This window comes from Mesoplodon bidens (genome assembly GCF_964165515.1).
Source record: "Mesoplodon bidens genome assembly, chromosome: 14".
NCBI lineage: Eukaryota > Metazoa > Chordata > Mammalia > Artiodactyla > Ziphiidae > Mesoplodon > Mesoplodon bidens.
Window position 1 is genome coordinate 67,643,621 of NC_138170.1, and position 23,958 is coordinate 67,667,578.

The 23,958-nt window shown below is 46.0% G+C and overlaps 1 protein-coding gene across 1 annotated transcript; it reads right to left on the reverse strand.

The window, feature by feature from the left end:
* Positions 1–765: 765 nt before the first annotated feature.
* Positions 766–23,958, reverse strand: GCKR (glucokinase regulator; the record flags this gene model as incomplete). The annotated part of the gene is given in 28 exon segments (XM_081253903.1): positions 766–921; positions 1,530–1,721; positions 2,538–2,645; positions 2,649–2,663; positions 4,594–4,679; positions 5,000–5,225; positions 12,460–12,543; positions 12,628–12,731; positions 12,929–13,025; positions 13,409–13,485; positions 13,825–13,903; positions 13,907–13,922; positions 14,153–14,193; positions 14,197–14,199; positions 14,203–14,251; positions 14,891–15,009; positions 16,461–16,502; positions 16,504–16,567; positions 19,711–19,805; positions 20,955–21,008; positions 21,231–21,297; positions 21,606–21,679; positions 22,062–22,130; positions 22,986–23,015; positions 23,019–23,051; positions 23,219–23,374; positions 23,666–23,714; positions 23,834–23,958. Coding segments are annotated over 28 exon segments (2,310 nt in total).

Consider the following 23,958-nt stretch of genomic DNA (forward strand, 5'->3'; position numbering starts at 1 on the left):
AGAAAGAACGTCTGGACTTCTAGTGTCCTTCTGCATCCAGCCTTGGGGAAATCTGACCCTGCACCCTATCCATTCCACATGTGGGAGTCGGGCTACTGCACATGTTGCTCTGCCTCCTCCAGCCCTGGAAAGCTGGGTCTCTTCTCTGACTTGACCCTGCCCAGGATGCCAGGATGAGAGACGAATTTACTTAATGGAAGTGCATGGGGGAGAGTTGTGGGTAAAGAGAAGCTGAGAGCCTTTGCAGGACCTTTTCCTAACTTTACTCCTCTTGAGTTGTAGAGTTAGGAAGAGGTGTTTGTGGAGGATAAAAACCAAATCGATGGCAGAAGGCACCATGGGAATGGTGTTGAGGAAAGGGGCATTGGTTAAAGACCTAAGGTAGTAAAGTAAACGTAGATATAGCAATAGAACGGGAAAAGAGAGTTCAGACAGAGGTTGGAGGCCCACAGATATAGAGAGGGAACTTAGGGCTGTCTTTAAAAGATTGAATACTCTAGGGGCTTCCCTGGTGGCGCAGTGGTTGAGAGTCCGCCTGCCGATGCAGGGGACACGGGTTCGTGCCCCGGTCCGGGAGGATCCCACATGCCGCGGGGCGGCTGGGCCCGTGAGCCATGGCTGCTGAGCCTGCGCATCCGGAGCCTGTGCTCCGCAACGGGAGAGGCCACAACAGTGAGAGGCCTGCGTACCGCAAAAAATAAAAAAAATAAAAAAGACTGAATACTCTATCTTCATAAAACTGAAATCTATTTGGCTCCTTATCCGTCACCCTCCTGCAGAAAGGTTCAAGTGAGCTTCAGAGAGGTTTTGTCCCCAGAGGGTTCCTGAGTGTCCATTACCTAGGTACTTCTTGACCACAAGGGGGAGCCAGCTCTCTACTACCATGGTCACAGTCATAGGCACTGAAGAGCTGGCATGGGTCTGGGATGAGCGAGGGTGGCTTTGATTTGTCAAAAACAGGTGACAGCTGAGGTCGCAAATGTTCAGAGTGGGGTCTCTAGTGTGTGTTGGGTCCCACTCTGGCACCCTCAGAGTTCCTTATGTTCCCTTTACAAACACTGGGTAGGGATGCAACACTCACTTTATGGTCCAGTGTGTGGATGTAGCACTCATTCTAGTGAGGAGGATCCTGTCATGCCTAATTGGGATTGTCATTTTCTGAGTGTCCTATGTCGGGGACACAACTTCTTCCCTCTTTCCTTGGAATTATCTAAGTTCCCACCTCTCCTTGCTTGTGTGATTCTTTGTGGGAGTGAAGTATGTGTGTGTGCGTGCACGTGTGTACCTACGTGTTGGAGATGGGGGGGGTATAAAGAAGCTGGAATAAGGTTTGGGTCAGTGACCACTGAAATGGAGTTGGGAAGCAGGTGGAGACATAAAGAAACAAAACTGCTGTTGGGACCGACCCATGCCACTCATCTTGTTCCACCTCTGATCTGTGGACTCTGATCTCAGTAGAAAGCTAACTTTCCGAAACAAGACATTCAGTTTTATTTCTGAAATCAGAATATGCCAGGGAAAGTGGATACCACTGGGTGAACAGCAAGATCTCCCCAAAGGAGAGAGACGCTGTCTCCCCAGCCTGGGCGGCTGGTGCTCCGACCTGGCCGGGTGAGGGCGCTCCTGACAGCCTCACGGACAGAGGGAGCTGCAGCCAGGTATGCCTGGGCCTCAGGGATGGAGCACCGGGACAGGAGGCTCAGCAAGGCTATGGGGATCACCTGTGGGGAAGAGGCAGCGAGAACTGAAGCCTGAGAAAGTGAGGTTGTCTGAGGAAGAGCCCTGGAGGAGCTAGGGCATTCAGTGTGGGAGTCAGAAGATACCAGGTTGGATGCTAGAAGGGAGGGGCCTCCCTGGTGGCACAGTGGTTAAGAACCCGCCTGCCAATGCAGGGGACATGGGTTCAAGCCCTGGTCCTGGAAGATCCCACATGCCACAGAGCAGCCAAGCCCGTGTGCCACAACTACTGAGTCTGCGCTCTAGAGCCCGCGAGCCACAACTACTGAAGCCCGCACACCCTAGAGCCCGTGCTCCACAACAGGCGAAGCCACCGCGATGAGAAGCCTGCGCACCGCAACGAAGAGTAGCCCCCGCTCGCCGCAACTAGAGAAAGCCTGCGTTCAGCAACGAAGACCCAACACAGCCAAAAATAAATTAATAAATTAATTTTAAAAAATAATCAAAGAATAGAAGGGAGTTTTCAAAGACCAGAAATTGGAATGAGGTGGGTCAAGAGCAGAGAGTAGCCTTCATCCTGACCCAGAAAACTCCTATTCATCAAGACTGGTTCGTGACCCAGTTCTCCCTCTCTTTCCTGACTCCCCTCCTAGGCAAAACTGAAGACTCCTTTTCGGCACCCCTGTAGTGCCTTTTTCACACTTCTCTGACTACTTGTCACAATCACGTCTCCTCCATGAACAGGGGGAGCTCCTTGCAGAGTGTCACTGAGCTTTGTAAACTCAGTGCCGAGACAAGTTCCTGACACATCGTAAGTACTCAGTAAGTGTTTGCTAGATGACTAGCAGTTCACGAGTTACCTGTTGCTTCTCGTGTGCAACCTGGACATGGAAGGAGATGGGAGCTGCTCGAATATCATCCGACAGTGGCTGAGGGAAGTGGATCGCCTGGAGGAGGCTCTCGATGCATCAAGCCTTGGGCTGTCCCTAGAACCGCTGTGGAAGAAGTGGTAACATCCATGCTGGGCTAGAAAGCCATGGGAGCTGAGAATGGGGTCAAGGGAGAGTGGGAGTCTGGGATCTCGAAGACCAGCTGTAGAGAATTCGTCCCTGTAGGCAATCCCAAACTTACAATCCCCAGCTGTAAAGGAAAACTGGGGTAAAAGGGTTGGTGGTGGGCCTTGATTGGCTGGGTTACACTGGAGAATTAATGGCAAATTGGTCGTACTTTTGGCCATGTCCCCGCAGTCCCAAAGGTTGGTCATCTTAAACTGAACTCATTCCCTCTGGTTTCCTCCCTAACCACATCCATCCTTTATACTGCTGTAAGACAGTTCATCTGCAAACACTGCTTCTATTTTTTTCACCACCCTTTTCCTCTCTAGCTCAGCACTGTCCAATAGAAATATAATGAGTCACATATGTAATTTAAAATTTTCTAGCACAGCATTATAAAAGAAACAGGTGAAATAAATTTTGGTCATGTTTTATTTCATCCAATATATCCAAAATATCATTTCAACATGTCAACAGTATTAAAAATTATTAGTGAGATAGTTTACAATATTTTTGTACCATGTCTTTGAAATCCAGTTTGTATTTTACAATTACAGTACATTTCAATTCAGGTGCTGAATTTCAATGCAAAAGTGAAATATAGTCCTACCAAAAGAATAGAGCTGCATTTAACGAAAATTTTACATGCTTCACTTTTTTTTTGGCGGTACGCGGGACTCTCACTGTTGTGGCCTCTCCCGTTGCGGAGCACAGGACATGCTTCACTTTTTAAATAAAATTTGGAGTGCAGTTCGGTTCAAGTGCTCAATAGCCACATGTGACTGGTGGCTACCATCTTGGACAGCACAGATCTAGCTATGTTTGGCAAGTCCCAATTCCTGTCTGGCTTTTAATCTTCCACAGGTTCTCCCCTTCCTGCTCCCTCACCACTCTGTAAAGTGACTCCAGACCTGTGTCCCTCACATATCATGCTTAGCCCCGCTCTGGGCCTTGGCTAATATTCCTTCTAACAAAAGTGCCCTTCTGTCCTTCACCTCTCCAAGCCATAACCAGTAGGCCTAGCTCAAACATCACCTCTTCCATGAAGTCTTCTGCTTTGCTATAGTGCATAGATCCTACCTTCTTTGATGTTCTATTGGACTTCAGTAAGGATCATGCAATTTGACACTTAATTGTTCTCTGTTTCAAGTGTTGGTTTTGTCTCTCCTCCATTAGATGGGCCACTCTGGGATGGTAAGGACTGGATCATAGGTAGCTCTGGCTCCCCCTACCTGCCCCAACTCCAGGAACTAGAAAAGCATAAAGGACTTTTTTTCCCAGTTGGTTGGTTGGTTTTACTCATTCGAGAAAGTTGTTTTAGGGCCCTGGTGGCTGCTCATTAAATGCCCATTCATTGGTTCCTTTCATGTAGAGTTGCCAGATTTAGCAAATAAAAATATTGGATACCCAGTTAAATGGAATTTCAGATGGGTAATTTTTAAAAATTAGTATAAGTATGTCTCAAATATTGCATGGGATATACTTATACTGAACATTATTCTTTATTTCTCTGAAATTCAAATTTCACGAGTGTCCTATGTGTTTCTTTGCTATATCTAGAAACCCTACTTTCAGGACCATCTGCTGTACTATCTGCTCAGCACCCATGCCTCCTCCACCGTGATTTTCCTCTGGGGAATTCTTGCTCCCCCATTCTCAGGCCACACTGTTTGATTGAGGCTCACTTCATGCCCCTTCCTCCATTGCCATCTTAAAGGGAGAGCATGGGTGACCCAGGCCTGGGCAGAGGGCTGCTTTCCCCTGGAGAACAGTGATTGGCTCGGGGATGGGCATGTGACCCAAGACAAACCAATGAGGACCCTCCCCCAGGTATTTGCAGGAATCACAGGGACAGATAAACTCTCCTTCCGCCAGAGTTGCGAAATTGGTAGGATGTTAGGCTGGCACTGCTAGTGGCCAATTTGCCACCTAGTGGAGAAAACCTGCCTGAGAATGAGAGCAACATAGAGGAAAGCAGAGCTAAGGGCTGAAAGTTCTGGAGCATGTCATTTTGCGTTTCTGGATCTAGCTACCCTGGGACTGTTCAGTTACATGAACCAATCATTTGCCTTGCTTAGTTAAACCAGTACAAATTGGATTTCTGTCACACATATGTGTAACTGAAAGAATCTTACCTAATAGTTATAATTGCACAAACACGCACCCATGTGTGCACATATACTTCTTAGAGGAGAGGCTGGGCCTGATAGAAGGAGGAAGAGAGGCACAAGAGAAAAGTCAACCCTTACCCCTACACATCTACATACCTCTGAAATACACCCTCCTATGGCAGCCTAGGCATTGAAGCCAGGCCCCACCCAGTCCCATCCCATCATGTCCTAGCTGCAGCATGGCCAGAGCCCGCCAGAAGAGCTTGGAGTTGCAAATGTGGAGGTCCAACATGTGGTTTTGGAGGATCTTCCCAAGAAGCACATGGGCCCCTGTACTCACCGTATTCAGCACCCACTTGGTGCTTAGCTCATGCTGGAACTTCTAAATAGGGCAGACACATGGGGATATTGAAAATTAGGGGACATTAGAGCAGGAGGGTGAACAGGGCCTTATTATCTGACAGGAATCCAGGGATCAAAAATGCAGACATAGGGACTTCCCCAGCAGTCTAGTGGTTAAGGGGCCATGCTTCCAATGGAGGGGGCATGGGTCTGAGCCCACAGGCTGCTCAGCATGGCCCCCCCCAAAAAAACAGTAGACATAATTTGCTCCATCAGCCAGGACCATTCCAGGCAAACCTGGCAGCTTCACATATTTGTGGGGTTTTCTTTCTTTCTTTCTTTCTTTCTTTCTTTTTTTTTTCAGTCATGCTGCACAGCTTGCAGGATCTTAGTTCCCCAACCAAGGATTGAACCTGGGCCCATGGCAGTGAAAGTGCTGAGTCCTAACCACTGGACCACCAGGGAATTCCCCACATATTTGTGCTTTTGGCCCTTGGTAGTAGACAGATATCTTCCCTGAGTCCTTCCACAGTAGGATTTTGCTCTTACCAGCACCTTCCTCTTGTTACTCGGGTACCAGACAGGGGAGAAGTGAAAATCCTGGGATTCATTCCACTGAACTAAAGGCTGCTTGAGAGCAGAGATGGTGTCTTATTTTGCTCAAGAGCCCCAGTCTTTTTGATAATGGCTGACACATGATTACTGATCAATACGTGTTTGTTGAAAAACTAATTCAATTTAATCCTTATAACAACCCTATGGAATAGGTTTTTTCTATCCCTGTTTCTACATATGTGGAAACTAGAGGTCAGAAGTAAACTTGAGAGTGAGACGTAGAATCAGGACCTAAATCCAGGTCTCCTGATTTAGTGATGAGGGCATTTCCTACTTGGCCACGATCATTTCCTGGATGAATGAGATAATGGATGTGAACGCACAATGAAAACTGAAATGTTACACAAACACGTGGTACTGTGGGAATAACCATCACCTGTTCTTGGCCCTCACATCTTGCACTTATAATATCTATTACCAAACTGTGAGGGCAACAGGAGTCCAGTAAAGGAATTGAGGGGGTTAAGTAGTTGGTCCTAGCCAGGCTGAGGAAACAGGCTACTACTTCTACATCCTTATTCTGCAACTCTGTAAATAGCTGGTCACACAAACCCCTAGCAGGGGGTATACTGAAAATACTTAACAAGTGATCGACAAAGACACTGAGTATGAGACTAGAAATCTGACCAATCAGAATGAAGCTGGCCAGTATGCTGTAATGATGCTATAGGCTGCATGTCAGACTGCCCTGTGGGGGAGTGATCAATCAAATCTGGGTTACATCATTAACCATTTATATCACCAACCATTTATACCATTAACTACCATTAACAAAAAAATACTTTAAATTTTATATAATTTGAAGCTAGGCACGTTCATTTTAAAGTTCATGTGGAAAAAGGGCAGCAATTCTATAGAAGAGTATTGAAGGGAGGACTAACTCTATCGGACATTAAATGTACCATAAAGCAACTGTAATTAAACAGTATGGTACCAGCATATCAATAGACAGAAAGAAAGTCCAGAAATAAACCAGTGCACATGGGAACTGAGTATCTGATACAGGTAGCATCTCAAATCACTCAGGAAAAGATTAACTTTAAATATATATATTGGGACAATTGGATAGTCAGTTAGAAAAATATAAAATTGGGTCCATACCTCACCCTATACACAAGAATAAACTCTTAATGATAGTTTGGAATTAACATTTACACATTACTATATATAAAATAAACAACAGGGACCTACTGTATAGCACAGGGAGCTATATTCAATATCTTATAATAACCTATAATGGAAAAGAATCTGAAAAGGAACATATATATATATAAAACTTAATCACTTTGCTGTACACCTGAAATGAACGGAACACTGTAAATTAACTATTTCAGTTTAAAAAATTGTTTAAAAAAAGAGAGCAAGAGAAAGACCACTTTCACTAGAAGAAAACATGTACTAAAAGAAAACACAGATGGAGTTCCTTTGCAATCTGGGGGTGGGTGTGGCGTGAGGGGAGTTTTCTGTTCATCAAGATCCAAATCCAATAAAAGATTGTAAGTTCTGGGCTTCCCTGGTGGCGCAGTGGTTGAGAATCTGCCTGCTAATGCAGGGGACATGGGTTCGAGCCCTGGTCTGGGAAGATCCCACATGCCACGGAGCAACTAGGCCCGTGAGCCACAACTACTGAGCCTGCGCGTCTGGAGCCTGTGCTCCGCAACAAGAGAGGCCGCGACAGTGAGAGGCCCGCGCACCGCGATGAAGAGTGGCCCCCGCTTGCCACAACTAGAGAAAGCCCTCGCACAGAAACGAAGACCCAACACAGCCAAAAATAAATAAATAAACAAATGTGGGGTTAAAAAAAAAAAAAAAAAAAAGATTGTAAGTTCTACCCCAGAAAAGTTAAAGCAAAGACTTTTGCGTGGTTAAAACCCAAAGAAAATGTAATATATAGTTGACCCTTGAACAACACTGGTTTGAACTGCAAGGGTCCAGTTATATGCAGATTTTTTTCAATAGTAACTAGTACAGTACTACAATGATCCTATCCCAAGAATGTGGATAGGGAGGAACCATGGATACAGAGGGTCAACCATAAGTTACACCATTTTCTACTGTGCAGAGGATCAGTGCCCTAACCCCCTGCCTTGTTGAATTGTCAACTGTATAGCAGAAATAAAGGACTAATATCTCTAATTTATAAAGAACTTAAAATCAAGGGATCATTAAGACCACAATACCATTAGAAAATGAGTATATTTCATGTATTTACATGAACACACAGTTCAACTGCCCTACTTAAGAGACTGCCCGAATAACCCTCGCAAATGTGTGAGCACACCCAAATGTGAAAAATAATGAGGAAGAGTTCCATAGCCACAACTACTGAAGCCCGCATGCCTAGAGCCTGTGCTCCACAACAAGAGAAGCCACTGCAATGAGAAGCCTGTGCACCACAACGGAGAGTAGCCCCCGCTCTCCGCAACTAGAGAAAGCCTGCGCACAGCAATGAAGACCCAACGCAGCGAAAAATTAATTAATTAATTTTTTAAAAAAGAAAGAAATGCAAAGCATACACGCACATGCACACTTTTTTTTGTAAAAAGAAACAGGAGATAGTAATGAAGTTGGTTTCTTGCAGGGATGAGTGGGAACGGGATGGAAGGAATAGAGAAGGAAATGGGACATCTTTTTATACAGTTCTGACTTTTAAATCATGTTATGTTTTACATATTCAAAAGATAAAATTAGACCAAAAACTGAAAAAACTCTAAAATTTAAAACAAATAAAAATAAATGAACCTAACTATATATCACATTAATAACATAACCACAGAGAAAAAATTTAATGAAAGTGACTTTTGAACACTTTATCTAGTGGGATGTAATCAAAGGACAAAAGGAACTGCAAAAATCTCAACCACTTCTTGGTAAGTTTGTTGATGACAGTCGTATTAGGGTAGCAATTCCAAAACTGTTTGGTATTTACTGTAGGACTGAACAAATGGGTAAATACACTGATGATATTGGAGGAGAGTACGTGTGTGTGTGTGTGTGTGTGTGTGCGTGTGAATATACATATATATATATAGTTTTTCTTTCTTTCCTTGTTCTTTCTACTGAAAGGGCTTAGAGGCAAAACAAACCGGTAGCGGTGAGCATACCTAGCACCTAGATTTCTAAATACCAATCTCCACTAACAACCAGGGTTCCTTGGAAAATGATTGATTCCAGGGCTGGAACCAGCGAAAGTATAAGGTGAATGTGGGCCAACATTTTTGTGCTCCTGCATAGGAGATGACTGGGTACACACACACACACACACACACACACACACACACACACAAATACACACAAACACAAATGTAAATAATGAGATTTTTAAACTGAAGTGGAGTGATTTTCAGTATATTTTGTTAAGCAAAAATTCAAGGCACAAGAGTATATTGCATAAGAGAACAAGAAAACAATTTTTTTGCAAAAAGACAGCAGAGTGTTCAAATGCTAATGTGGATAGATATGTCACAAGAACACAAAGGCCAGCTTGAATGAGCTCTCATTTTGAGCATTAAAATGAATAATGGGGCTTCCCTGGTGGCGCAGTGGTAGAGAGTCTGCCTGCCAATGCAGGGGACACGGGTTCGTGCCCCGGTCCAGGAGGATCCCACATGCCGTGGAGCGGCTGGGCCCGTTAGCCGTGGCCACTGAGCCTGTGCGTCCGGAGCCTGTGCTCCACAACGGGAGAGGCCGCAGCGGTGAGAGGCCCGTGTACCGCAAAAAAAAAAAAAAAAAAGTAATGACAGGAATGGATTAAAACACACAACAACAACAACAATTCATGAGTCCATATCAATACTAAACAAACAAACGTAGATAAGGTGGGGAGAGGAGAGATTTTCTTTACAGAAGAATGCCAACTAATAAATGGAGACAGAAGGATAGAAATAGAAAAATCACCATTTTAAAACCATCATAGTAATAACTGATTCAACCAAGAATCATTAGTGGATGCTAAAACCGTGGGTGAAAGATCGCTGAGGAATAAGATACAAAGAAATCTAACAGACACCACCTTGACCAAATGATCAAACACAGCATCACCAATAAAGGGACAAACTGATATTAGGAGCCTCTACATGTGATACACTGAGAAAGGCACAGCCTCATCTATGCAGTACTCCTGCCCCAAAATTTAACGTGAATATAATGAAGAAACAATCAGGCAAATCAAAAGTGAGGCACATTCTGCAAAACAATTGGTCTAGACTTCTAAAATATCAGTGTTTTGTGGAAAGACATCAAAAACGACTGAGGAACTCAGCCAGATTAAAGAAAACTGAAGAAACCCGAGAAGATCCCACATGCCGCGGAGCAACTAAGCCCGTGCGCCATGACTACCGAGCCTGCGCTCTAGAGCCCGTGAGCCACAACTACTGAAGCCCGCACACCCTAGAGCCCGTGCTCTGCGACAGGAGAAGACACCGCGATGAGAAGCCCACGCACTGCAACGAAGAGTAGCCCCCGCTCGCCGCAACTAGAGAAAGCCCGCGCACAGCAACGAAGACCCAACGCAGCCAAAAATAAATAAATTAATTAAATAAATTTAAAAAAAAAAGAATGGGTGAATATGCCCAAAAGATATGAAGAAGCAGTACAATAAAGAAAAAAAAAATTCAATGGCGTATATATATCTTTAAGGAGCCAATCTCCATAGTAATTAAATATAAATTACCACGGAAATGCCTTTCGTTTTGTTTCACTTTTTTTCCTTTGCTGATTAGCGAAGATTAAAAAGAACAACATTACCCAATATTTTAAGGTTGTGGGGAACAACCAACTTTACACTTTGTTTATAAACCTCTTTGGAGGTAACCACATGCATCAAAAGCCTTAAAATTTTAAACACCCTTTGACCCAGTGATTCCACTTTTGGAGGTTTATCCTAATGAGAGTCAAATGTGTGTATAAGGATATTCTGTACAGCATTTTAATAAAAGCCATAATATTGAAACTATAGTGTTTGACAACTGGGGCTAGAGTAAACAAATTACAGTCCACATACCGTGGAACACATGACATTAAAAATGATGGTGTAGATATATTAGTACAGAAAGGTGTTCATAATTTTAAATAAAGAAAAGCAAGTTAAAAACAGCATGTCAAGTATGATTCTATTTTTATATAACTATATTTACATATGCATAAAAAAGTAGAGGGACAGTCTCAAAATTTTTCTGAGTGGTTTTTGTTTTTGTTTTTGTTTTTGGAAGAAGGTAGATTATGGATGATTTTTTTCCTTCTTTTGATTTCTGTATTTTCTAAAGCTTTGACAATAAAAATATGTATTGCTATTGTAATTACAATTTTCTTTAAAAATACAGTTCTTTAAAATATCACAGATTATCATCCTCTGTTATATCCCCTATCCCTGGGATATTATCTGGCATGTGACAGGTACTCTAAAAATATTTGTTGAATGAATGAATAAATGGATCGGGCTCAACTCATGAATATGGTTGAAATTTATCTTGTATGGTGAAATAAACCATGGATTTAGAGTCCCAAAACCTGAGTTCAAATCCTGACTCCTGTCTTATCCGTGTGGTCATGATTATAATCCCTTAATCTCTTAATTTCATCTTCCTCATCTGGGCAATGGGGACACTAAACATACATTCCTTAAGAGATTGTTAAGAGAACCGAGATAATATACATGTAAAGTGCAAAGGCCTCTGTGTATTAGGTATTACGACTATACAATGGAACCTGTAAGTATGATGGGGTATATAACATAGAGGAGGGGTCTAGACGATGTGGGTTTCATTGGAAAAGACTTCTTAGAAGATGTGAAATCTCAAAGGCGACAATGAATGTGGAGAGCATGCCAAAAGAAGTAGGGATATGACCAATGAACACCATCTGGAAGGAAAGGCAAAGATACACATTGAAAGGAGTGTGGATCCCCTGTTCAGGGGGAGAGGAGAGGAGAATTCCTTTGAGTTCTGAGGGCAGGTAAGGAGCATGCCAGCTTTTGTCTGGTTAAGTTGGGACGCTTCCTGGAGGAAGTAGTTTGAATAATGGATGAGGCCACATCTCTCCAGGGCAACCCTTCAGGGGCCTGGTTCTGCCCCATGGAGGATGGAGGGCTGTCGTGTGAGAAAACTGAGGACCAGAGATGTGTAAAACTGCTTGCTTGCTTCGGCCACGAAGCAGAACTGAACTGGCATCCAGACGTCCTGCTGCCCACTCCAAACGCTAAACTGCAAAGTGCACCCAAAGTGATCATTACTTCTACGGTTATTAGCAATGCTTGTACTGGATCATAATTTCATTAGTAAGCAGGGACTGTATCAATGTACTATTATCTGCAGTGAACTCAGCATAGGACAACTTGCAAAAAAAATGTCTTAAAGGCTTTTGGACAGTGAGGATGACTATAGTATCGACAATTACCTTGTGAAAAAGGACAAATGAGTACCTGTCAGGTGATTGGCGGCCCATCCTGTACTTTTGCGTATTTCTTGAGAGAACTGAATGCAGTAGCCCATTGACTTGGAAACTCTGACTAGTGACCTGGTAACACAAGAACTTGCCCAGCTGGCTTTGTGGAAGTCAGACAAAGTCAGACTTTCTACCCTCCGGCCCTGGGTTTTCTAATTCCTGGAATCCCTCCTCCTCTGTGCCCCTCACTGCAGATATTACCTCCTCATTCCCCATACCTGGATGAAGTCCCCGTCATATTCGAAGAAAAGCAGTGGCCATGTGATGCTGATGAGGGAGGGAAAGAGCTTCTTCAGAGGGGTCTGGAGAGAGAGAGGAGCAGGAACGGCATCTCCAGGAAGCCCTGGCTGTAACTGCTGCCCCGGGTCCCCTCCTCAAGGCTGGACCCTCTCCGGCAGGGACTGTCCTACAGTGCTGTGTGCCAAGGCCTGGATGTTGGAGGTCTTCTCTTTCACCTGCTCCACCAGCATCTGCATCTCCTTGAGGCTGTCTAGGAGAGGGGGAGGGCATCAGAGTGGAAAGCCTGGCTCTTCAGCTGTTCTTTCTCCTCCCCTGGGGTCCAGTCAGGACACACACTCCCGTCCCTCCCTCTGAACAGGTGCCCTAAGACCCAGAAAAGTGATGGTTCCTCTGAGTCACTCTGCTGCCTCCATCCCCTCACCCCACCACTCCCATCATCCCTCTCACCATCCAGGGTAAAAATGAAGACCACAGTGTTGATTTCTGCAAGGGATGGCAGGATGGACGTCAAGAAGTCTTCCTGGGAGAAGGAGAAATGGGGACCCTGGGGCAAAAAAAGAGGAGAGAGTCCTTCCCATGGAAAACTCCAGCATATAGACTTGAAGGCCAAAGAGGCCCTTAGAGGACATCTATTGCAGAGCTTTTATCTACAGATGTAAAAACCAAGATTCAAAGAAGTAAAGTGTTTTGCCCAAGATAATGCAGCATGCTGATGGAAGAGCACTGGACCAGAGCCAGGTTTGGGGGGGTGAATCCAGAGCTTTCCACACTGTTCCTGTGCTGCCCCAAGGCCTCATGACTTTTAACCCATATTCCCTCTCTAGAAGGGAATCCCATTGTACTCCCCTGTTTCCACCTTCCTCTTTTCTCCCACCCTCTGCACACCAGTTATCTTCCCAACTTCCCCAAGTCCCATCATCTTCCCACCTGCTTGATGAGCTCAGCCTTCTGGTTAAACATGTCACTGTGATCACCAGTGAGAAAGCCATGGACATCTTGGAAATCTGGGAAGGTTAACGACAGGGAGAGAGGAGTGATGGGCTTCAAAGGAGAGGAAGGTTCTAGGCTTGGGGAGGTGTCAGTGGGGCTGGGAGGAAAGTGGCCAGTGGGGTGCAGGGTAAGCAGTAACACACTTGGGAGGCCACAGCTAAGCACAGGGCTGGGAGCTGAGGGATCAAGGACTTCAAAGGAAGGAGCATTTGACTGAAATGCCTATCAAGATAGGGCAGGATGGACATTGAATGAGGAGCCTCCATGGGTTGGAAGTAGGAAAGAATTTGGAAAGCAGACCAGTTGGCTTGGATCAAGAGAAATCAGGAAGTAAGTCAACACTGGGGTCCCACCAGCACCAAAGGTGTGGATGCAGTCTACTCCATCCATGATGGCAATGATGCCCAGGGTCTGCCAGCCAACCAGGTATACTCAGCCTTTATTCTCCAGGCTGAGAATGGGTCAGAGGTCAGGACATGAGAGATCACAGTGAAAAAATCCAGAGATCAGAGAAAGACACTCAGAAGAGCACAGGAGTAAAAGAACCAAAAGCCTACCCTGACCCTCCAACACACAGACCCACTACCCTCCCCATGTTATCATGTCTCCTAGAGTCTCCCCTGCTCTCACGACATTCCCCATCCAGGCTGCTCCCCACCCTCCAAATACACATCTACACACCTGGTGCTGACTTGCTTCATCAGGGCAGTGATCTTGGGGCTTTAACTCTAGGTCACCTGATGAGCCCACTCAAATGTCCGCAGGATTTCCAGAAGGCGTCTGGGAGAAAGTCCACCAGCTCCCAGGGCAGGCCCAGTGCCCCCTCAGAAAGCCTGAGTCCCTCCCGCCCTGGGGAAGGCACAATTCCCTTGAAACTAAGTTCTGCTGGTCCCTTGTGGGGGCGCGGTAAGTAGAGCCAGGCTGCATTCAACAGGGGCAGAGCGGGCTTCAGCGGGAAGAAGACTAAAGAGCAGAGAGGAGAATAGGGCATGCAGAGCACCGGGAGGAGGGTGGGATCAGAGAGTTGACGAGGGGGTAAGTGAGCGATGTGGAAGCTAGGCGAGAGACCCTGGTGAGGGAAGCAGGCCCACAGCAGGATGACCTCTGCCCTGCATGGCCTGGACCATCCCCACATCAAAGACTCTAGGAAGCTAGATTAGCTTTGGATGTCCCAGGTGTGCACAGGGATCAGGTCTGGACCTGAGGAACCCAGGGTCCATTGGAAACAAGCCAGACTCTGTGACTGTGTGATGGCAACAGTGGCGTCCCCCTGCCAGTTCCTTTCCCAGGGAAGGAACGGCAGGGCCGCAGTCTTGCTGCTACCAGCACACCCTCCAGATCTGGATCTGCCATTCTCCTGCCTGCACCCTCCCACCCACTGCCTGACTCTGATCTCTCTCTGCTCCAGATCCTCCCTACCTCGGAGATGCTGCGATGCTCCGGTCCGCAGTCTTGTGAGCTGCCAGTAACAGGGTTTCCAGCAGGATCTTGGTGGCACTTCCACCTTTCATCCAGGAGGGGCCACTGAGGCCCTCAGGCTGCAGAGTGATGACACCCAGGAGGACCTGGGAGAGGAAGGAAGGTCCTGGAGTTTACTAGTTAGTGACCACTGTGCATGCAATCTGGTTAGTGGCTCTTGGACATGCGCTCTGGTTAGTGGCCACTGGGCAGGCATTTGTAGGACTGGTGGCCCCCAGTGTGCTGTGAGGAGGAGTGCTGGTTGAGGGCTTAACTGAGAGGAGAGGAGGGAAGGGAAGGGAAGGGCAGAGAAGAGAAGAGAAGAAGAGGGAAAGGGCCACTTCTGGTCATTTCTATGGTACATTCAGGACTCTGGAGAGGAAGCCAGAATAACTGAGTGTCCTGTTAGCTGGGGATAAGGGTTTTTCAGAGAGGTTTTGGTTTTGTTTTTGTTTTCCAAGTACTTTCTCCCTCCTCCATCCCCCACTTTTTAAATAACAGTTTTTAATCCAAACACTACATTTCATGTTCCTTGGACAGACCAGTGAAGCAGCCATTGATTGTAACGGTACAGATATGTAATATGACACACCAAAAAGATAAAGAGATTACAGCAAAAAGAATGATAAAAGCAGTGTCTGAGAAAAGGAGATCAAAAGTAAATAATTGCAGAGAAGAGGAGAGATGAGCATCTGGGAGGTGAAAGATGCAGAACTTGTGTGTAATGTGGAATTCCTGCCTTCCTATCTCGCAAAAGGAAGATCAAGGAGAACGTCACAGATGTGACCATCCCTGGCAGAGTGGGGCAGGGCAGGGATTTGGTTAAGGCCCTTGTAAGGTCAAAGGAAGGGCGGATGATGCTAGTGAGATGCAGCCACAATCCAGAGAAAAAAGGAACAGGAGCACTGGAGGCTTAGAAGGCCCACACCAATTTTGGAGAGTCTTAGGCAGAAGAATGAAACTACGTCCCATTTTTTTTTTAAAGCACATATTTGAAATGGAAACATATAAAAGAGACATAGGGCTTCCCTGGTGGCGCAGTGGTTGAGAGTCCGCCTGCCGATGCAGGGGACACGGGTTCGTGCCCCGGTCTGGGAAGATCCCACATGCCGCGGAGCGGCTGGGCCTGTGAGCCATGGCTGCTGAGCCTGTGCGTCCGGAGCCTGTGCTCTGCAACGGGAGAGGCCACAACAGTGAGAGGCCCGCGTACCGCAAAAAAAAAAAAAAAAAAAAAAAAGAGACATAAAGCAATACTTTCTACACACAGATGCAAAAGAGCTTCTTTAAATAGAAACTGCCCTAGACCATTTAGGTGTTTAATGATTACTGATTTAAGAGACAAGGTCAGAATGGAAATAAAACATCTTAAGGTGAAAAACGAAACGAGAAAACAGGATTTGATTTACAACATTTTAGTAGATACAGAACACCAGGAATTTAGACATGATGTAACAAAACCTAAAATCAGAGGCCCTAAGTGGCAAGCCATCCAGAGGTGGGTGTGAGGGGTAGGGGTGGGGGCAGATCTCACCCCAGTTGCAGGATTAAGCACAAAAGCTTTCTGTTTTCTCTGGCAGTTTCTGCATCTGCTCTGCTATTTGTCGAAATGTTGAACTCCAGTCTTCAATGGGGTCATTTCTGGGGCCCAAAGAGAGACAGAGCGGGGATCATGTGTGAGGATCTAAAGGAAGGGCCTCAGATGAGAGCTGGGACCAAATACCACATTGAGATTGGGGTCAGAGGTCAACAATTTCCTAGAGAGATGTGCTTTGATGCTCATAGGGGTACCGTGTTCCTGAACCCCAAGGATGAGGGTTAATAAAACGTTCAGCAATTTAAGGCCAGAGCAAAAACAACACTCAAGTAAAAAGTTCCAGCCTGAGACCAGAACTTTCTTGTGTCCTGGTCCTTGCACAGGTTCTATTGCCATGTCTCCTCTGCAGAGAGAGGCAACAGTGTTTATTGTGTGGTTGAAAACTGAGATCCCCAGACTTGGCGGGTCATCAAAATCACCTGGGGGAGTTTGCTTTTTTTAAAAAATAACTACCCATTTCTGGTTTCCACACCCACCTTGAGAGTCTGCTTCAGTAGTTCTGTCGTAGAGTCCCCAAATCTGTATTTTTAAAAAGCTTCCCAGATGACTCTGAAGATCAGCCAAGTTTGGGAGCCACTGATTTAAGGAACAACTGGAAGATCTCCACGCCTACATTGTTTGAAATCCTTCATTTCACTTAGTCACAGTCCCTGAAATTAGCATCCACTGCAGCAGATACATTTTTGGTGAGGAAAGCCCTCCATTAAAAGAGATCATTTATACCTTCGTATGAATTACACTACATGCCTGGAATCTGGGAGCTGAAGAAGTCTCTCGGAACTCAGCTGTCTGTCTCCCCAAGACCACACTAAATACACACAAAGCTGCTCTTGAGTAATCAACAAGCCTTCGCTGAAATACCTCCAGTGACAGGAAGCCCTCAGCATCATTGGGTGGCCCCCTGCAATGGTTTATTTAGCAGAGTTTCCCCAGCTTGGCTGTGCATCAGAATCTCCAAGGATGCTTGCAAAAATTAGATATTTCAGGGCCTTACCTCAAACCTACAACATCAGACCTCTCATACAAGAATCTTCCTTATTAACACTCCCAAGGCAGTGCATCCACAGAATCACACCTGAGCATTATTGGTTTAATATGCTGGCCTTCATAACACAACATTGTAAATCAACTATACTCCAATAAAAAATTTAAAAAATATATGCTGGCCTTCTTTGGGATCGAAGTGGCCATTTAGACAGAGAATAAGAGGGAGGTGACTTGGAGGCGCAGGGATCTCAGGAAAGGGGAACAGGGTGGGAGATGTGAGTAGCCAGAGGGGACCAAAGGGGCTCCTGGCATGAAGGAGAAAGGGCCTAAGGTAAGGGGGCTAGGCAAAGGAGACTAGGAGGCCAGTCAGCACCCAGTGTTCCTTCTTTGAAAAGACTCTCGGGACCCACCTCAGATGAAAGCACAGAACTTTATGGTATGCATTTTCTTAAGCCCATTCTATCCTCTGACCCATGTTTTCCTTGCCTCTTCATTCCCTGTTTTAAATGTATGCTTTCTTATATTTTATGTATCCTTTATAAGCTGCCTTCAATCCTTTCTGAAATGAGAGAATAAGCAAATTAACCAACGAACAAAAAACTCCCTAAGCTTAGGAACACCCTTTATTTACTTTATTTTGTTAACATCTTTATTGGAGTACAGTTGCTTTACAATGGTGTGTTAGTTTCTGCTGTATAACAAAGTGAATCAGCTATACATATACATACATCCCCATATCTCCTCCCTCTTGCATCTCCCTCCCACCCTCTCTATCCCACCCCTCTAGGTGGACACAAAGCACCAAGCTGATCTCCCTATGCAATGCAGCTGCTTCCCACTAGCTAGCTATTTTACATTTGGTAGTGTATATAGTGTATATATGTCCATGCCACTCTCTCACTTCGTCCCAGTTTACCCTTCCCCCTCCCCGTGTCCTCACGTCCATTCTCTACGTCTGCATCTTTATTCCTGTCCTACCCCTAGGTTCTTCAGAACCACTTTTTTTTTTTTTAGATTCCATATATATGTGTTAGCATACGGTATTTGTTTTTCTCTTTCTGACTTACTTCACTCTGTATGACAGTCTCTAGGTCCATCCACCTCACTACAAATAACTCAATTTCGTTTCTTTTTATGGCTGAGTAATATTCCATTGTATATATGTGCCACATCTTCTTTATCCATTCATCTGTCGATGGACACTTAGGTTGCTTCCATGTCCTGGCTATTGTAAACAGAGCGCAGTGAACATTGTGGTACATGACTCTTTTTGAATTATGGTTTTCTCAGGGTATATGCCCAGTAGTGGGATTGCTGGGTTGTATGGTAGCTCTATTTTTAGTTTTTTGAGGAACCCCCGTACTGTTCTCCATAGTGGCTGTATCAATTTACATTCCCACCAACAGTGCAAGAGGGTTCCCTTTTCTCCACACCCTCTCCAGCATTTATTGTTTGTAGATTTTTTGATGATGGCCATTCTGACTGTGTGAGGTGATACCTCATTGTAGTTTTTTTTTTTTTTTTTTTAATTATTTATTTATTTATTTATGGCTGTGTTGGGTCTTCGTTTCTGTGCGAGGGCTTTCTCTAGCTGTGGCAAGTGGGGGCCACTCTTCATCGCGGTGCGCGGGCCTCTCACTATCGTGGCCTCTCTCGTTGCGGAGCACAGGCTCCAGATGCGCAGGCTCAGTAATTGTGGCTCACGGGCCTAGTTGCTCTGCGGCATGTGGGATCTTCCCAGACCAGGGCTCGAACCCATGTCCCTTGCATTGGCAGGCAGATTCTCAACCACTGCGCCACCAGGGAAGCCCCTCATTGTAGTTTTGACTTGCATTTCTCTAACGATTAGTGACGTTGAGCATTCTTTCATGTGTTTGTTGGCAATCTGTATACCTTCTTTGGAGAAATATCTATTTAGATCTTCTGCCCATTTCTGGATTGGGTTATTTGTCTTTTTGATATTGAGCTGCATAAGCTGCCTGTATATTTTGGAGATTAATCCTTTGTCAGTTGCTTCGTTTGTACCTTTATTTACTTTAATATTCTGAGATTTGGTGAACAAGAGCATATTTGCCCTGCCCTCTCCTTTGTGACTATCCTGTAGATTTTCACAGGTTCCCTCCCAGCCTCCCCCAGGGGTCTGGCCATGACCTTTCATTACAGAAGGTCTGCGTATGACTTCTCATTACAGAAGGCTCACCTGGCCATGTTCACTGGGTTGAAACCAGTCAGGACTGGCAAAAAGACGGCTGGGTTATCCATGCAGTAGTCCATGTGGCCTGCCACAAAGGGAGCCTGGTGGTAGGGAGAGAGAGGAGGGTTCGATGAGGGGGGTTACTCTAGTGCTGCCCGAGGCCCACGTACATCAGAATCCCCCCCCCGCCACATGCTTGTTTAAGTGCAGATTCTGGGCCCAGTTAAAATCTACTGGATCTGAATTTGAAGGGGAGAGCCCATGGACCTACATTTTTTAAAATTAATTAACTATTATTATTATCGGCCCCACCGTGCAGCTTATGGGACCTTAGTTCCCCAACCAGGGATTGAACCCGGGGCCCTGGCAGTGGAAGCGCTGAGTCCTAACCACTGGACCGCCAGGGAATTCCCTAGACCTACATTTCTAACAGGTTCTCCCAAGGAAATCTTCCACGTGGTAAAGTCGGAAAATACAGAACTAAACTGTCAGCCCCATGAGGTCAGTGTCCTGCTCTCCTTGTGTGCCTCCTTCCACATCTAGCCCTTGCTGGGGTCCAGGTCCTGCTCAGTGAATTCGGAGAGTCAGGGCTGCACAGCTGAGTGGAAACTCAGGGTCATCTAGCCCAGTGCTTCTCAAACAAACTACCTGGGAATCTTGCTAAAATGCAGATTCAGACTCAGTAGGTCTGGTGTGGGGAGGCCTGATATTCTGCATTTCTAACAGATCCCAGGTGATATTGATGTTGCTGGTGTAAGGACCACACTTTAAGTAGCAAGGGACTAGTCCAGGGTCAGCTTTTTCTGTAAAGAGCTAGAAAGCAAATATTTTTGGCTTGTGGGCCCTACGATCTCTGTCCAATGACTCAGCCTTACCACTGAAGCGTCAAAGTAGCCATGGACAATATGTAAACACAAATGGCTGAGTTCCAGTAAAACTTCTTTGACAAAAACAGGGAGCAGCTGGATTGACCTGCCAACGTAGTTTGCTGACCCCTGGACTACTCTATCTATTTTGGTTGTTGAATGGATGGGTACACAGTTATTGTGGGATAAGATCCCTTCCCCCTTGTCCCACATTCATGCAACTGGATCCTAATTAGTGACAGTAAAATCAAAATTCCTTACACAAGCCCTTTCTGTTTTCTAGCTAAATCTAGATAAATCTTGTTGATTTATCTTCCATGCTGTTCCACTCCTACTCCCTGCCTTCCTATAAAATTGATCCACCCAGCCTGTCTTCACACTCACAAAGAGTCCCACTGAAATGCCAATGACAATCACCCTCTTCTTCCCAGCAGCCACCTAGGAGAGGAGGATGGGTGAGGTAGTGCCACCAAGAGGATTCTAGGGTATAAACATATTGTGTGGGCATGTCAGGGCCAGGATGGGGTGGGGGTGGCTGGAAGGGAGTTGGGGGGCAGGGAGGAGGCAGGGGATGGGCTTTGGCTGGATGCTGGGGCTTTGATGTCCCCACGAGAAGGAACAGACAGAGGTCTCTGGTTGAGTGTCAGTGGAAAACACAGACTTCTTCAGTTCCTCGATCCCATCCAGGGCACTATCTTCCATCCCCTCCCTAGAGGCCATCACAGACCTAAGAGGATAGACTCAAGGTCAGTGGCACTGCTTGGGAAGCAGAAGCCTATGGTTTATTAGGGCTGCTTTGAGAGAAGGAAATGAAGAGAAAACTATCACTGAATGGGCACCTACCGTTTGCTGGGCACCACGATAAACACTCTGTAGGGTTGAAAAACTTAAATACCTATGAGGGCTAGTCAGGCAACGTAAGTATGTGAAGTGGAAAGCAAACCGGACACAATCTCCACCTGAAAGCATTCAAATTCAGTTTCTAAAAGACGCTAGTTAGGCCAAACAAAATATTTATAGGCCAACCTGGCTTACCTGTCACCTCCTGCAATGAGGTAGGTGTAAAGAGGTTTCTGTCCTAAACCTTTCAGCAGCTGGTTAAAGGAGACCTGCCAAGTCGGAGAAAACATGAAGTAGTAATGACAGGGAAGGAACAATTATCTTGGATTTTCAACACCTTGAGGGTAGAGGCTGTATAATGATTCTCTTAGGTCAGTGCTTAAGCCAGTACTGCTTGGAATCTGACTCTTAAATATGCTGCTTGGAGATGATGGATTAGGGGTGTGTGGGATGTAGAGACATTGGCAATAGACTGGTGGGGCTCAGATGGGCTCAGAAGAAATGGGACTCCATGTTGAGATAGCTTTTGGAGAAGAAAGAGAGCCGGAGCTGGAGGCGGTCCACCTAGGAGCTTAGCTATGAAGAGCTTTATGGTCCTGAGGTTCACCCCAAGAAGGCAGACAGAGCAAAACCGGCAATCAAAGTATTCACCGACATGAGGAATGCCATCCTGCCAGAGGTACCCCTCCACTCAGCCCCACCAGCGCCCCCCTCAGGCTCCTGAGAAAAGAAAAATGCCTAGGTCTCCAGGACCCAGCTGAGGTTGGGAGAAGCATATTCTCTTTTTGGTTGGTAACAGAACCCGCCTCTAATCCCCAAAGCGAACAGAACATAGAGAATATGGTGTAGCAGAAAGAACCTTGGATTTGAGAAAGAAACTTCAGTCTGACCCCCAACTCTGGTTTAGCTACTTATTCAAACCCTTACTGGACTTCCCTGGTGGCACAGTGGTTAGGAATCCACCTCCCAGTGCAGGGGACACGGGTTTGATCCCTGGTCCAGGAAGATCCCACATGCCGCGGGGCAACTAAGCCTGCAAGCCACAGCTCCTGAGCCCGCATGCATAGAGCCCATGCTCCACAGCAAGAGAAGCCACCGCAATGAGAAGCCTGCACACCACAACAAAGAGTAACTCCCACTCGCCACAACTAGAGAAAGCCTGCGTGCAGCAACAAAGACCCAACGCAGCCAAAAAAACCCCCAAAACCCTTACTTATTCCAGAAAGGACTGAAAGCAGCTTTGTCATAGATAGATAGAAAGAATCAGCATTATCTGGCAATTATTAGCTGGGTGTATTTGGGCAAGCTACTGTGATTATCTTAAGTCTTTGTTTTCCCATCCGAAAAAAAATGGAGACAATAACACCAACTTTACAGGTTTTTGTGAAGGTAATGGGTGTGAAAGTACACGGTCAATTATATAGTATTATGCAGTAATAGTTATTATAATTACTATTGATTAATAAGATGACAATAAGGATACAGAAGTTTATAAAAAGGAAAAATAGAGACCAAGAAAAGAGAAAAGTAGAGGGAAACACGAATTTAAGCAGGGAGCAGGTGGAGAGTTGGTACCTTCAGCACTTCCTGAACTTTTCCAGCCACTTATACCTTGGTGGTCTGAGTTGACTCACTGTTGAGTCACTGGAGGCAACAGGCAGGCATCAGCAGCCAAGAAAAGGACAGTGGATTGTGGGGGGGCGGTGGAGGGGCTCTCAGACCATGGTCTGAGAGGGCAGAGGTTGAGGTGGAGTGGGGTTGCAGTGGGCATCGTTACCTGCAGTGTCCAGGAGATGGGTCTGGGTCACCTGGCATGTGGGCATGACTTGTCCCTCCTGCTGGAGGATCTCAGCATCACATTGCCCCAGCAATCGAACAATCTGCTTGGCATCTGCTTTGTCCAGATCCCGGGTCAGTGGGTCTGACTTCTCTGTGATGGGCAGGGCTGCCTCATACCCAGACAACTAGAGGGAAGGGGGGACAAGGTCAATGGCAGGGAGCCTCATTCACGTCTGCTGAACTGGAGGTGGATGTGGCAGCAGGCACAGTATTGGGACACACACACACACACACACACACACACACACACACAAAACATTTAGCCTGCACTTGGTACTCTGGGCCTATCAAAGAAAGAAAGTCAGAAAGGAAGATGGGAAGGACGGGGAAAGCAGAAAGCCAGGGTGCAGGGAAGTCCAGATGACACAGGATTCTAGGAATAAGCACAGAAGGCCAACAGGGAGAAAGGGTCTCATCTCCCACTTGCCAGGCTCCGGGGTCTCAATCACACGTTGAAACCTACCTCTTCAGCCACATAGCCCCTTCTGTCACACTGACTCTGCCTCCAGTTGGCAAGGCCTTATCTGAGCCACAGTGATGATTAATCCAAGTACCCTGGCCTCTCTGCACACCTCTGCCTGTACCCTTTTCTGGTTACTAGGTCCCCAATCCTCTGGTCACCCCCACAGGGCCTCCCCAGGTCCCTCTTTACAGGCACCCAGACTCCCCAGCCTCTGGCTGTCCCTGAAGAGGAAGACGTGAGGTTCAT